Source organism: Opisthorchis viverrini (genome assembly GCF_000715545.1).
Source record: "Opisthorchis viverrini unplaced genomic scaffold opera_v5_156, whole genome shotgun sequence".
Taxonomy (NCBI): Eukaryota; Metazoa; Platyhelminthes; class Trematoda; order Opisthorchiida; family Opisthorchiidae; genus Opisthorchis; species Opisthorchis viverrini.
The window spans coordinates 75,908-92,422 of NW_008751814.1; the positions used below are offsets into that span (position 1 = coordinate 75,908).

The 16,515-nt window shown below is 43.0% G+C and overlaps 1 protein-coding gene across 1 annotated transcript in view; it reads left to right on the plus strand.

Moving 5' to 3' along the window:
* Positions 1-16,107, plus strand: part of T265_07077 (hypothetical protein) — a gene marked incomplete at both ends in the record, with an annotated part of 47,053 nt that extends 30,946 nt beyond the window's left edge. Inside the window, 5 exons of the mRNA XM_009172515.1 lie at positions 2,543-2,641; positions 5,941-6,036; positions 7,033-7,827; positions 8,261-8,396; positions 15,536-16,107. Of these exons, the coding sequence (XP_009170779.1) occupies positions 2,543-2,641; positions 5,941-6,036; positions 7,033-7,827; positions 8,261-8,396; positions 15,536-15,726 (1,317 nt within the window). The remainder of the gene's footprint in view (positions 1-2,542; positions 2,642-5,940; positions 6,037-7,032; positions 7,828-8,260; positions 8,397-15,535) is intronic.
* Between the last annotated feature and the right edge of the window lie 408 nt (positions 16,108-16,515).

Sequence of the window (16,515 nt, forward strand, 5' to 3'; positions counted from 1 at the left end):
TTGGGTTGACATTTTCGTATTGACTATCTTATCAGAGTGACATCTAAAATGTAGCTCTTGGCAAAAGCTCCCCTATACTAAGAAACCAAAGAAATTGTTCTACCAATTTAAGCAAAAACTTCAAACGATCTCTAGGACACAAAAGCACAATACATGTTAACGTTTTACTGAACTGTACTAGGCTTTCTGAGTAATCAAGTAACCTGACTGCAGGAACACGTACTTATTCGGGGTCCCAGGGAAACAGGCACAAACTATTTCCAGTTACCGACTGAGAAGATAAAAACCTCTTTACACAACCGCTGGCGGTTTTGGAGAGCTCCCAGTGACTACAAAACCACAAATTCAGTCGTAGATATTCCACCAAATTTGCTTCAAACATACAGTATTAACCAGATCATCCGTATATGAACGACACGCTGCCAATGAGCGGGTGTGTACAAGAGAACACTAGGACCGTGAAAGAGGGTTTTATCGCTTACGTTCATCCTTTGGTTGTGGTAAACCAGGTTCATTACTTTTGCCAACGAGGCAAGAAGGAATCTTGAGCACATTTGCAACAACTTGAAGACTTTATCTGTGTTTCGAACTATCTTTCCAGGCTCATTAAGTGACACTCTTAACATTCTTAATTTAGTCAACTACTAAAACACATTTCATCGGTTTGTGCGACCGTTGTGTGCAGGTCTACAACCTGATACCATCCTCTGAAGAAAAGCGACAGTGAACCACACTGTTTTAGGATGTGGAAGACGCTATGCGAAGTTTTGTTTTGGTTGCAGATACATTGTCGAGTGTAAACCAGGCAGTTAACCACTTTATCATAACATCTCAGAAGCATGGAACCAAAATAGTTAATTATTTAATTAACTAACCGAACAACAATTCATTCGTTCAATTACTTTTAGGCAATATATCATTTTACACAGGCCATTTGGGTTAAGTGCATTACGCACTTTGCGCAGAGGATTTGGAATTTTCAGGATCTGGACTTAGGTGGTTTGGATATCGCTCACAGGTTTTCTTGTGATGAAGTTGTAGTCATACAAATGAACCAAAGGACGATGGGGAAAACAGATGTCATTTATTGCAGGAAAACTGACCTAGAAAGCATCTACTGATAAATGTTGGAGCCAAGTAACTACGGGTTCGGGGTGATGATGGGAAGCGTTCAGAAGAATACTTATATGTGGACAGGTTGACTTTGAGCAAGCATCAACACTCGGAGACAAGCAGAATACATATTCAAATACAGAAACCAACGAACGGAGATTGTAAACAATGGATGCGTCAATATTGAGAGCTACGTGGATGAAAATTCACCTGATATTTGAACGGACCATTTGATTGTATGTTTCCCTAATCACAATGAGCGGCTGACTTGGTAATCGGTTTCCTCTTCAAAACACAATCTGTCCAGACTAAGTGCTTTTTCTTATGACCAGCTTGGGGAAACGGAATTCGCTTGTTGTTTCTCCTTAAGTATATTCTTCATTGAGGATTGCGCACTGTTAAACTGGATGAGATATTTTTCGTCTACTAGAGGGTCATCAGCGCTCACAACGGTGCCACGCATATACCTCCTATGGAGGTGGGCCTTTGACTGTGTTCGTTCAAACAGTTTTGCTGCCTAGAATTAAAACGTTGCGTGAAAAATGACCCAACTGGACACCCAGTGTAATCTATCATTCTTTATGTTTATTATGTAACCGTGCTTCAAGGGCTCATTCGGTAAATCCTAGTGCACACTGGCATGGCAGTCTGCAGGACGGGGCCAAACATATCTGATTTCATTATTACGGTTATTACGGTTAAAACTGTTAAATAAACAGCTAATTAATGAAGGTGCAAATTTATTGACCAGAAGGTTTGTGGTTAGAAGACGACGTCAGTATCTTGACAGCTCTTGTCTAGTATTGGACAATTTGGCGGTGCTTCCTTCACGTGGCATAGCAGCAGTGTTGCAGATTAACAATTGTTATTATTACTATTACGGTTCAATGATTTGTTTGGATATTTACAGTTAGTTAATCTAGTTGGTTGCTTCGGTGTTGTAGGATTTGTGTTGAAATTGTACAGGTTCACAAAGTGTCCTCAGGCCACCTCGGACTAAACTGTCACTAAAATACAAAGAAGTGTTTGACCATATGGCAGTAAGATGGGCAGTCAAAAGATTCCAAACCAATTGCAAAACCTACTAAACTTAATCAGCAGCTATTAAGAAATGGACGGGATATCTCCCTGCATAAGCATATCTTTCATTGTTCATATAATCAGCCGTGATAAGCCTTTTACGTCCCCTCTTAAAAAACCCAGGGAAACGCATTCTTACTATCTGAACATTAAGTCAGAAAACATGGCTATGGCTGCTCAACACTTCTGCTCTATTGCTAAGCCGTGTGAATAAATCATATGGGCTAGGTATTTTCCCAAACTGCCTCAGTCCAAAATGAACTATAGCCTACCATCTCCACAAAGTCCAATTCTTTTGAATTATACTAAACAAATACCGCTTTTACGTACTGTCCGCTTTTACCTTCAGCGTGGTCAAACTCCACTCCACCTTGCTGTAGAGCAAAACAAGTTGGAAACCGTGGAGGCGCTTCTCCTGGTTGGAGCGAGCCTGGGCGTTAAGTGCAAGGTAAACTCACTGACTTCTAATTTCCTCTCGTTGCTCCCGTCTTCCAGAGTTCACACATGGATTGAGTTATTGAGGGCCTCTGGATTTGCAACCGGCTTAATTCTTTTAGTGTAAACTAATAAAGCTGTAATTTTCCAGATTAGGTTTACGAACTGGCTGTCATGGAGTTGGAATTAGAATCTTTCCCAAGTGTTTCAAAATAAGAAGGCGCAGTCTGAAGCATACATGATAATATTCAGTGGACGGATCTGACGGCTTGCAAATAAGCTATGTGCATTTCATATAGGTTTTGCTTCACTTTAAACGTACATCAATAAATAAATAAATGATTTTGTCACTGTTGGCCACGATGATGCAGATGGATCACTTAGCACAGCCAGCTGTCTTTCTGTCAACCGAGGTAAGCGGACTGGTTGCAAATGTTCACGTTCACCCCACCAGTGAGTATAAAGCTAGCGGTGCGCCGCAGTGCGTCAGTGTATAGGTCTTCAGCAGTCCTGTGATTGCCCTCGTATATTTCTTTTTTGCCCGATATTGATCATTGGTTATGATTGGTCTTTCGCATTATCAGCCCCATTCGTTGAATGGTGAGTTCACTAGACTGCCCAATCAGAAGCAATGCTGGACCATTTCTGAACAAACTGAAGGATACTAAACTGGACAGTGACGGAATTCTGATCTCCTCTAACGTTACTACTCTACTGACTTAGAGTTATCATAACCTGGCCAAAGTCTTAACAGAGCTACCTCAGAAGAAAACAAGCAAGTAGCAAGCGTATGCTAGCGCTTAGACGTTTGCGACAGTGACGGAATTCTGATCTCCTCTAACGTTACTACTCTACTGACTTAGAGTTATCATAACCTGGCCAAAGTCTTAACAGAGCTACCTCAGAAGAAAACAAGCAAGTAGCAAGCGTATGCTAGCGCTTAGACGTTTGCATGCACATATATCATATGAAAAAAAAAAATTATCAGCGGTTTGAATGGACTTTAGGCATATCATCGGTATCCGGATTCATCGTCGAGGGATCAATACAGACACTGGAGCACTCCGCAGTGGCAACGTTGAGGTAAATAATACTGATGGAGCATGCGCGTGCTGTCCCGCTACCTCATCAGTTGGAAGGTGAAGGTTACTACAGGGATTGTGGAACTGCTTTGCAGTGTTCGTTTGCTATTGTCTAATACTCAACGAACGTCCAGGAAAGTTCAAGACTCCTCTTGGTAATGTTCACCTTCTAAAGACTCTGTGCAGTGCAGCTTGCGAATGACTTGCTCAACTCTATTTATGAATGAATTTTTGCAAGAAGAATAATAATCTACACTTATGAGAGATACTGGTTAGCAACACTATGGATGAACATCTTCGAACATGTCAATCGGAAGAAAATACCCTCGGATGAGACAGTGACTTACCTCAACAACCACCACCAAATAAACCACACTATGCTTTACATTCAGTTTCTCTTCATGAAAGCGGAGAGACAAATCAATACACCTGAAGTAAGAAGATAAACGACGGAAATCGATTATTTCCGGTGGGATTTCTACAGAACAGGTATGCAGAAAACACAAAGAAAGCATCGGCAACAACAACATGGAAAGACCAATAAAAGACTGGTGCCACTGTGCATCGAATCATGTGCATCCAACCAAACAGCTACAGCCGAAAAGAATCCTGATTGCTTATATATGGTAAATACAGTCTGAAGTAGATTGTGCCTGGATTACGTTCTCTGAAAATTTTCCGAAAATGCAATCAGACTAACTCAAACGGTAACAAACCATGTGGAGACCTTGAGTCGAGCAGCAAGCAACAAAGGCTTGTATATGAATTCACTGCGCATTTGTTGCACAGTTCTTGAGTGCATTAATCAATGGATACGAATCATACTGGGTGCACAACAATCGCACAGCACAAAGTGTGCCAGAAAAATGAGCCTCACTGATAAGCACAGTTAACCTCAATCGATAGGTCCAGTCTAGATGCTACTGATTCAGGTTAATTGAAACATAATCATGTGAATTTGTCTGTCTGTGCGTTACAGCTAGAGATCTGCATCATCGTATGTGACCAGTCGAACAGGACAGATGAGAGTGCACAAAATCACTTATCACTGCGACCATGACAGTTTGTGCTGAGTATCTCCCCCCTGAATTTTTTTTTCATTCTTAATGTTAGCGGTTCACACTGAAATTTTACGAGGGGTTTATTCGATGGATAAACACCGAAGACCCTACTAGAAGTCTCGTGCTACAACTCTGGTTTCTTATTTATGGGTTCAGACTACCTTCCAGTTAGGTGCCTTAGTAAGTAAAGATTTAATTCTATTAGGACATTTACCATACCTTCTATTTTTTACCATTTCAGCTATCCAGTAAAATGACCATCGACCAGCTAGTCAGAAAGTCAGTGTTCTTTCGGAGTTTGGTGGGGGGCGGCTGACGACAACCATCTTTCAGACGATATTGGGAACTTAAGAGTGGTAGTCACCAATTAGCGAATAGTCGTAGTGGGAGCATGGGCTAGTTTTGTGGGAGAAAACAACGAACACTTGTAGAAAAGTATAGTGAAGGAACATGGACAATAGAAAAGCCCTGTGAACAAAATTGCACAACACCGGGTTAGAACGAAACACTAAACGAACCCTGCTCTATTATGAAGCCCGACACAGTGTACCGGTCACCTATATAGGTGACCGGTACACTGTGTCGGGCTTCATAATAGAGCAGGGTTCGTTTAGTGTTTCGTTCTAACCCGGTGTTGTGCAATTTTGTTCACAGGGCTTTTCTATTGTCCATGTTCCTTCACTATACTTTTCTACAAGTGTTCGTTGTTTTCTCCCACAAAACTAGCCCATGCTCCCACTACGACTATTCGCTAATTGGTGACTACCACTCTTAAGTTCCCAATATCGTCTGACAGACGGTTGTCATTTCATGGTCAATAAACTTCAACCACTCAATCAAACGCTATATTTCATGGAAGAACGCTACCCTGTAGAGAGAGATTTGGGGAAAACGGAGAAATAAATGCCTACTAGAGAGAAGCCATACTCACAACACTCAACTTAGTGTTGTGTAAGATCTCTCGCGACGAAGCCTGTTGATACGTCACCTTTTACGTGAAATACTCCACTGAAGTGAATAAACTCAGCAATCTGTTTTGGTGTATTTATTCAAGGGGCCACTTCGCTTTTCGATTACAAGAGTTTTAACTACTCGGATATTTTCTAGAGTTTTCGGTTGAAAAAACTATTCCTCACCAGTGCAAATTATGCCTCACTACTGCCGTTTAGGATGGAATCACTCCTTTGGAAGTTGCCGCCCGGGCATCCTATAGCACACTGGTCGACTTGATTATACAAGCTGATCGTTGGCGGGAACAGAATCCGGTAAGTTATTATAAATCCAAGGTCTAAATCTGCGATTCTATGCTTCGTACACTGTATGTGTGAAGAGCCTAATTCAGTTGTGATCTACCCACCTAATCAACGCGGGTTCTGTTTTCTTCAAAGGTTTGACTGCCTGAGAAATTACAGTAACAGTAGATGGAGGTAGTGGTCTTCACAGTTTTGCGGACGTACGCTTCTCTAGGGCACCAGCTCGTATCAATCAGCCCCTGTTATTCAGAACAATTGTGTTCAAGGAAACGGTTTGCGTTATAATTTTCAAACAATTAGTAGCTTTCGGGACATCTTTTGTTCAATGAGTTTTATTGTTAGTCAGAAGCATGCTCATTTGTTGTGTGTAATGCGAAGAGATTTTGGACCATATTATTTGAATGTACAACCACAGCAGCCAAGTTTTTCAGCAAACTCATTTAGTGATTGGTCACGTTACTTCTTACTTCCATTCCAAACCAGCGTAGATACTTCACCCGGGATCATGGAGAGTGAAAGATTGTCCTCATTTACAATATTGTCTTCCCGCGTATCATGAAACTGAAAAACACCAGCCAGTGATGTTTATTTCAATTATATAAGGGTGTTTTATATGTGTCCTTTATTGAACTACTTGATAAACGCAGTCGTAATTCAAACACAGCCGTTTGACCACGGATAAACCCATCATTGTAGACGACGGCAGACCCGTACTGATAGCTTCCTTGTGCATTCGCATGTTTGTATAAAAGAACTTGATAATGTTTGAGTATTCCAAAAATAAGGATCGGTATCATCGTATATTACATCACCATGTTACGATATAAAAACGCAAGGATTTCCTGTTTGTTGTTTAAAATCTTCTAGAACGGTATGAAGGTACACTTAAAACAGCGCGTTGGCAATGAAGAGGACAATCTGGTTAAGATTTTCAGTGCTAAGTCCGGATTTCCAGTCAGTTTCCATTGACGCAACAGTCACAATTAGTGGTCATTTTTTTCACTCCAGGACGAAGTCATTCAAATACGAAAGAGGTTACTTAACCAGGACGATGGTGGAGATCGGATGACACATGATTTGGCATATGATAAAGGATACTCGGCAAATGACTTTATGGATAATCACGACTATCGACGAGTTACTCTCGATGGGGGGCAGGCCACGGAATCAGGCTCAAGTAGTGAATGGCGAGGGAGCGGAGACCTTCCTGGTGTCTACGAAAATCCAGTAGGCTTGGCTGCAAAAAGTCTTACCGAAACTGACAGTGAAACGGACGTTGGCTACCGAACACCAACATCTGTTAGGCGTGCCAGTCAACCAACCGCACAACAGTCGAAAAGCAATAGTACTTTACACAATCAAGTAGGTGCTGACTCACATATGAACGAGTCCAACTTTATGGACCCGTTCCATGATTTTCCCATTGTCCCTCCAGCTACAAGTACTACCAGAGAAGCACCGATTGATTCATTCTCACATTCGGACAACTACAGTGACGAGCTTTCCCTCGGTTTCGAGGCAGCTCGCGTTTGGGATGGTGGAAGCGATCGAACTAACCAGCATGCGCTGAAAGATGACCTACTGTCTACAAATTGGCACCAGTTTGAACTACACGATACCAATGCGTCAAGAAACTTGGGCTTGGGAAACCGATCAATTGTCGGGCAAGAACAGGTTCTTCCCAACGGAGAGGTAGTAATATGCCTGGGGAAGAATTCCATGACCAATGGATCCTCAGCGAAACGCAGCACTTTTTACGCTCTATCAGAGGAAGGTCAATTCAGTTTACTGATGTGCCGACAGGTAGGTTTCCAATTCTAACTTCGCCTTGGATTATTCACTCTTATTTTGTACTGTCTTGAGCCGGTTGCCATGTATAACAGTGCCAGAAAACTCACTCGCTGGCAAGATATATTAAACAGTACCAAGACTTTGACAATACTGTGCAGTATCTCTCCGTTGCATTATGAATTGTAAAGAGACTACTAAGGGAAATGAGACAAAGAAGCGATGAGGGTTGTGTGCAGAGGTACAACACCTGATAAAGCACCAGGTCTATATTAGGGGCCTTTGCTGGTTTTAGGGGACAGTAACTGCCAAGTTACAATATACACCATCTTTTCCTATTTCATATTGATCCCCAATAATTTAGCCATTGATTGTTCAAAATGTTTGTTGCCATAATGATTCATTAACGGATTTATTCATGAATTCTGACTGGATTGATTTTAAATAGCCCTACGCTGAAGAAATGAAGGTTCTGTTCTTCAAGCTGGCGAAAGAATATTCTAAACCAAATGACTGGAAGGCCTTGGCAGCCGTTTGGAATTTCAAACAAGAACATGTGTCTGCTATTGAATATCAAGATACAGGTGGGAGATGTGTTACTTCCTTGTTTACTTCAATCAGGAATTTAAAGTTTGCATTGTTCAATTAGATTATACCATACATCCGCTACCGCTAATCAGTAGGATACAGTCATTGCTATCGCGAAATGATGCCCCGGCAGCATTTTTATCCTCTATCAGTGCTTGAAAAATATGACCGGACATATTCCTCCTGTTCCAATTAAATCACTCACTGGCTACTCAGTTCGTCGTCGGAAAGCTTTGAAGGACTATAGTTCGCTTCCAGCACCGCTTGCGTTTTTCCGGTTCACTTGACAATATTGTTTAATTACTTATGAGTAGCTGCGAAATTTTTGAAATCTGCTTACAATCCACCTTAACCCAGACCTGTTAGCGCTGTTGTTTAGTTCGTATATAATTGGGTTAACCAAGAAACTCAATTTAAATCGTCAAGTATTTGTCGGCAAACCAATATTCACTAATGCCTTACGAAACAACGAACCCAAATTGAACCCAAATTGCACGAAGTTATTTGCAAACAAATTTGGTTTTGTGGGAGACCCACCTGGAGATTTCCTAGTCTGTTCTGATAGAGAGATGCTGTAGCTAAATGATGTTGAATAGTTTACGCTGAATTATCATATAGAAAACATGGTAGAAGCCAAGAGCACACGCTGATTTACACCTAACCGCATTTGAATGTTTCCTGAATTGTTTTTCATATGATCACTGAGTACAGTGCTCCCTTTAACAAGAAACCAGTTATGACTTCAGAATATTTTTTACGGAATTTTGTAAGTAAAACTAAAATCACAAGAAAACAGAGTAATTAGAGGTCAAAATATATTTAATACATTGTGTACCATTGTATAGTATCTTGAGGTAGCTGAAAAATCTTCGACAGCCAACGATCGGTTTTGCTTTCCTTGGGAATCGTCTGGCAGATCCAGTCCCCGGGTTTCCGACAGCCTTATGCTCTACTTGACTTCAACTTGCAAGAAATTTGACAAATACAAGCACTCTGCATACCATTTTGGTGTCCACTGGAGACTCACTTGAATTCCAGCTGGATCTCTTGCATGTTTCTTGACTGAACGTGCTGCAGCCAGGATAATGACAACTTGATATTTGCTTAAATCCATAAAGTCGCGGGATTGTGGTAGCGGCAGGTTTCAGACGTCGGAATAAGACTTGATATTTCCATCCTTATATGGTTATGAGTAGAGTTCAACAACAGGTCCTGTTTCAGCCGTGTGCATATTCAACATTTATAGATAGATACTGTTACGCAACAATCCTACTCAAATTGTTGGGTTTCAAATCAGTGACTCCTCCTTCCGGCCACCGCGAGCCCTGGAATAAGGTCTCCAGATTAACAAACATCTAGGAGGACTTGCTCTGGCTTAGCTTCATGTCCCTCATACCTCCAACAGGACACGAAAAATCCTCACTTGTCTTTTGAGCCTCATCAGTCGGTACGTTTGCTCCTAGAAATAACAAGACTTCTTCGGTTTTCGTGATGTTATACATGGCTGTGGCTAACATTCTTTTCTGATGCAAACTCCAATTTTCCACAATGCTATCACAAGAAAAAAGGCCCCAAACTTTTCATCAGGTGACAAAAATTGCCACCCGGAGTGTATCAACAGAGTTATTTAAGCGGTTGGGTACAGTTTATACTGCTTTAATCTATGTGTTCAATCACGACTGCTTATCATGGCTTGGCCTATTGCTGTCACGTGAATTCCCCTTTTGACATCAATCAGCTAGATAAACAAATTATCGTGCACAATTGCAGCTGCCAACTTGTTAAAGTCACGCTTACAATACACTCATGCAAGCATATCTTCTCCTGACCAGTCCCAATGATTCCGGTGAATCCTCTCTTATCGGAGTTTGTTAGCACTACCCGGACTTGATCGTGCCGGATTTACACTCCAAACATCTGACATGCGAGCGTGTTACAACTAAAGAAATGTATGTATTTGCTTTCTATCCATGGGTGGCAAATTTTCAGGCACAGTTTCACCCTGTCTCCTTGGTATCTGATCAAAAAGCAATTTTGCTCGAGGAGGTCCAGAGTACGAAATAACTGATGATCACCAAGTTTATTCTCTGAGACTTCCTCCTTACTTGGAGGCAAAATGTAAACCGCAAATTCTGCAGTCTCTTTCTTTGTGCCGTGCAAACTTTCCATCTCCCGAAGGCGCCGTGGTGTGGACATCCCGTTTCAACTTGCCACTACGAACTATTTTCAGGTTTGACAGGGTCTTACTGAAGCAAGATTGAAAAGACAATAACATATGCCAGATTTAAATTCCCTTGAATAGTCTTCACACATGAATCTGCGCAGTTGATTAGTCATCATTATCATCATGGATAACGTGACATCATTATCCAACAGTGATGCTTCGCTGCCGCACAATCATTATTTAACTGAAAGCCTTATTATGAAGAAAAGAATGAATATGGATGAGAAGGGGACTTACAGGTAGCTTACTACAATCATTCCAAGGTGCCTACGTGTCCAGACACTCATTCAGGCGATCTGGGTAGAAGCTGGCAACAAGAACACCACAACAGGTAGCGTGTCCAGACACTCATTCAGGCGATCTGGGCAGAAGCTGGCAACAAGACTACCACAGATATCGATTAGCAGCCATATCTTTCAGCGCTTCCGACCAAGTGAATTGGGGATCTCGCAGTCCGAATCCTGGAAGGCGAATAGTAGCGGTAGCACACAAACCCTTCGTAATCTTTTTCATACCCATCTGTCAGGTCAAGGGTTGGCCACAATGATTCCGCCACTCTAAATCGGTCACGAGAAAAAGCACTCTCTTGGGCGAACGCTGGTTTGGCATGTGCAATAAATGGCCTAAATAACACAGCCTCTGGTGCTTGACACATCCTTCAATGAAAGTACCCGTTGCACAACCAAAAGCTTGCTTTCCAGTTGTTTCTTTACGGATTTTCCGACACCAATATACACGAGCTATGGTCCTGAGACAACGATTGTTGAACACCTGGAGAAGTCTCAGTTTTGCTGCTCGAACAGGCCAAGCCTCAGCCGTACAAACAAACAGCCCAAACTGTAGCCTGAGAAACACGTCCCTTGGGATTTAGGGATACACGGCTTTGACACCATAGGTATCTCAAATTAGCAGACGCGACTCAAGCCTTGCAGACCTCATATGTCGCACTACAATCAGAGCTTACACATCTTTCAAGATACGTAAACCGTTCCACAACTTCGAATGCCTCTTATTGGATTGTAAGTGGCGTGTTTAGTGACTGCATGTCCACGAGCATGACCTTACATTTTGTGGGTGCGTAGTACATACCAAAGGACTGGATGGCTTTGTTCAGCTTATCTTCTTCTCTTCGAAGACGAAAACGATGTCGTCTGGATATTCCAGATCACCAAGGTTTTCGTCACAAGCTACTTGAACACCATGGTTTAGGAGGTTACGAGAGTAAATAGGAATGGAAAGGGTACGCATCTTTTGTGGACCGCTTTGTGTACGGATTTTTAGGGAAGCCTTCCGTCCGGAAACCTGAGGACACAAAGCACGTATAATGTTCACAAACTTCCGGGGCAACTCTTACCAGGCCGGAATCCTACTTGCTGCTCTCGAGTCAATGCTTTACGAGCCAGCCTAAGGCCAAGGAGCACAAGTTACGCCACCAATCTCTCTCTGACCCCTCTGTGGTTACCACACTCACTACGTACCTTTATTCTGAAAATAGGGGCTATCACCGACTCTCCTCAGTTGTCTGGGACGGTCTCCTTTTCCCATATGCAGACAAGCATATCAGACAAACTTTGGGTGAAGATGTTATGCCCATCTTCTAACGGTGCTGGTGAGAAGACATCCGAACCATAAGCTTGATGGTGCCTGACAGACCATGTGCAGTCATAAAACTCCGAGGCTGTCCAAGTTCTACGTCAATTGTGGGCTCCAAATGAGTAGACGCTGATGGCGACGACTACTATTGTTCGGAGTATTTGGCACATCGGCTGAGATGTTCTTTATTTAAGATGGTAAACTCGTTCTGATTCTTGATGGTTTCGCTCACTGGAGGTCTGCTGGGACCGCTTGCGCGGATCGGCTGAAGTAATCTTGGGGTATTACTGGCTTTCTGGTCTTCCATTTCCTTGGCTTTCCGTATCCACGGTCGGGTCCAACGTTCACTTTCACTAGTCGTCTGATAATCCGTCGCATCAAGTTATATTCTTAATCGGCTGGAATATTTCTCCCAGATTTAAGCAGCGCTTGATATTTTAGTGATTGAGTGAGCCTGGTAGTGCGGTAGCACAGGCAAAACTCCCAGCATTGTACAGAGAGGTGGTAGTCTCGGCCAACTGTGAGTTCACAGTTCGGAAGATACCTTAGAAGTCGATTCTGGTGAATTTGTCTAACATCAGTATCTGGCAGTCGCTCATCGCTGGGTGATTTTTCCGCGCCTCACCCAGCCCTGTAAAACGAAAGAAGAAGCGACTCCGGGTGAGTACGTGGTCAGAATCCACAAAAGTGCTCAAAAACGAGTTATTGATCCGCGCCATCGGTAACTGACGGGAGTGATCGATTTGAATTTGTGGCCGGCACACCGTTGGAGAACATAATGTGGCCAGACAACTTCAGCTATTTCAGATGCCAGTATTGCATAAAAACAGCCTGCGATCAGTACACGGCTGAAGCAATCGTTCACCATTGTCCGTACGTACCAAGTCCAATTCATATCGACCACCAAACTGAGTCTCAGAATTGCTACACTTGCCCACCAGTGCATTCAGATCCATGGGACCTACAACGATGTATCAGCCTTTGGCTCGCCACAAGCCAGCATTCAAAGAGTCACAAAGCTTGTCTTTGATAGGGTGTAAGCGGACAAGACAATCAGACATCGATCAACTTCCCACCTGAGACTGCCTAACAGACGTTGCGAGACGAACAGCACACAGGCGACTATCAACGGGTATCCAAAAAAGCAAGGATCCTTCCGCCCGATGACTTAACACGAAATCGACCCCTGCACATTCTGCCTCAGTTGCCACTGTGTCACCAGAATTGCGCAGCCGGAAACGAGTGGAGAGAGGGTGAGGCGATCAGTTCATCCAGGGCGCTTGCATCTTGAATTCTTGTTACTGATACACAGCCCACATCAATGCCAAGCAAGTTCAGAGTTAGAGCAGGAACAGCTTGTTTACCCGCTTGTTTTAGAGTGTGGACGTTGAAGGAGGCCAGGTAGATTGATGCTTGAAGATTCCTGAGGATGTCTGCGCTGAGTGACGCGCGGAAGTTGCTTCAAAACGGATGCAGAACGAACGGAGTCATCTGCCCTAAGTGATGGGCCTACAAGGATAGTTATTAATGGGGTGGGGAGAGAAGAAAAAAGGAAAGATAAAGAAGGGAGGCGTCAGCAGTAGCTTGTTTTTCCATACCCGCCCCGATGTATGCAGCGAGTAGGGCGACCCGGCTGATGGCACCACACGGCGGCCCGAGTAGCATGCGTTTATCTGTCTGTGGGACTCATGGTTGTATGTGGGCTATTGGTGTTCTGTTTTGTTAACAACAAAAACCACTTGATAAATCAGAAGGCAAGAAAGAGACACTAATGAAACCTGTGTTTTGAGAGCGTGAGGTTACAACAACTAGGTCAGGTCAAATACAATACCAAAAATAAGAAAGTTTAAACAGAGGGCTTATCGTTCTGAGTGTAAGTTGTTATAGTTCCATCGAGTTCGTTTGGGTGCAAGTAGGCGTTTCTTTCGGCAGATTCACTGCTACACGTTCCTGGTTGTCCGCGGTTTTTGGTGTGTTGAGCCGATTTGTGTTCTGACGCGCGCGCGATGCGTGTGTGTGTTGTTTGTGTTGTCTCTTCTTATATGTAGGAAAGTTTGACGTGACATGAATCGTTCCGATGCGTACTAGGCAGGAACTGACTTGTTGTCGGTCAAAGTTGCAAGCGGGACGGCGTTTGTCACGTGATATATGCGCTTGTGTAGCTATTAAGTCGCGTGATCTAGTAAACACGCATGTACTAGACAAATTAGGTGAATTTGGTTGAGGGGACATGGGAATGTTCGCTAAAGAGCTGGGATAAGCCATGGCGTCTGTACCTAGATTCGAAAACGATTAGGGTCCTCAACCAAAGCCTTCGGCTCAAAAGCCTAACCGCAAGGCAGCGGTATTTTGCTGGAAATGCAAGTGTATTAACATTTTTATGGAGCACATCGCCACATGTGTTCCAATCTGGAGTGCCATGAGACTGTGTTCGTTCCTAGTATGAGAGGGTCTGCAGGTGTCGCGCTGACATCCCCAGCATAGCTCAATGAATCGCCAGGGTGCGCAAACCATCACACCACGGTAAAGTCCAGTTTCTTCGTGACGGATCTGAATGAAGGCAAAGTAACTCGCTGATCGTCCAGCAGTGTGTGAACGCAGTGGTCCGATTCTCCTCCGAAAGTTGCGGATTTGAATATCCGGCGAGATGTTTTAGACTGTTACTGCTGGCATTTCAAGCTCGAATACAACAGAAACATATGCAGCTAAAATTCCGTCCTGTGAAATAAAAAGCTCTATGATGAAAAGCCGGGAAACACTGTACAGCTGTTTCATCTGCATTGGGAATCATCAGAAATGTGCAACTCACGAACCTCCAGTAGGGCGTTTTGAACACGCGGCGTATCTGCTAGTGGTCTGAGACCTAACCCTTCGGGAACGATCGGCGATCAGTAGTATGGTTAACCCGCATGTATGCAGAATAAATCGCCACTCGTTGTTTACTCACGGAACCCACATTACTTGGTTACGTTTTGATTGGCTCCTCAATTGACGACCAGATCTCCACAGACCATCATCACTGAGCGTTTGATTTGCCTTTTCAAATGGGATCTACCTGAGAAATTTTAGTACCTTCTCAATGCTAACAAAGTCATTCTTCTTGGTTTGAATTAGGATGGCTAGGATAGCTTGTTCTAGGAAAGCTAGGATAGCTTGTTCCTAGGATAGCTTGTTCTAGGATAGCTTGTTCCTTTGGGCTTAATAGAGCATAGACAAATTGGGTGACAGAAATTTAATGTGATATCTAGCAACTTATTGTTTTGATGACTTGCTACACCGGTGAATACATATTCATGTGGCAATATGTCTTCATTTTAGGTAAACACTCCTACGAACAACATACTTACCGACTGATGTGCATATGGTTGCATGGACTCGATGTCGACCAGTCACCACTGAACGAACTTTATAAGGCTTTGGTTGCAATCCATCGTACAAAGCTAGCCGAAAAGCTTCGTAAATCTGTGGAGTCAAGGAAAAAGTTAAAGAAGGGTTGTCGGGTACAGTAACTTGGTTTCAATCCAATGGCAGTCCAAGCCGCTATCGTCCTATGCTCACCCATGTCAGAGGAGGCATTCCTCATATCAGATTTTACCCAATATTCTCCAATATCCTTTCCAGCATTGTGTACATTTAGTTTCATTCAACAAAATGCTTCAACGGGGAGCTAACCTATCTTATCGTCTAACGATCATCATTCAAACCCCCCCCCCGTGAGATTGGTACCAGTGAATATCCATGTGAGATGAAAGTGTAAAACAACATATGCAGCTTTCTGATCATTGATCACTCTTTTCGAACAAACTGTATGCTCTAATTCACCGTTGACCTAGATTTTCACTTTAACAAATCCTGCTGCTTGAAAACTTCCGAAAATACACTTTATCCGCTCCAATTAAAATCATCACTCTGGGTGAGCATGGTTCTATTAAGTTTGAAAGTTTCCTGATGTTTTATTCGACGGAAAACTCAAGACATAAGGCCGGTTTATGAAGAACCTTGACGTTACCCACGAGGCAGGTTCACACAAGTCAGAAAATCGATTAACGGGTCGCAAAATCTAAAGTCGAGCAGGACTGTTTTGCCTTAGATTTCTTTCACTTATTTTCCAGTCGGTTGTTCCATGCACAGTCTCGTTACTCCTTGGTCCTCTCCGGTGAATTTCATCCAACAAGGGAGAAATCTGCAGCAGGAAAAGTAAATCTCTCCTGATCGGAACACTCCGTATGTTTTGACGATTGCCTGTCATGTTCGCGCGGACCAGTCTTGCGTCATTCCAGTTCCTGGCGGTATTTAAA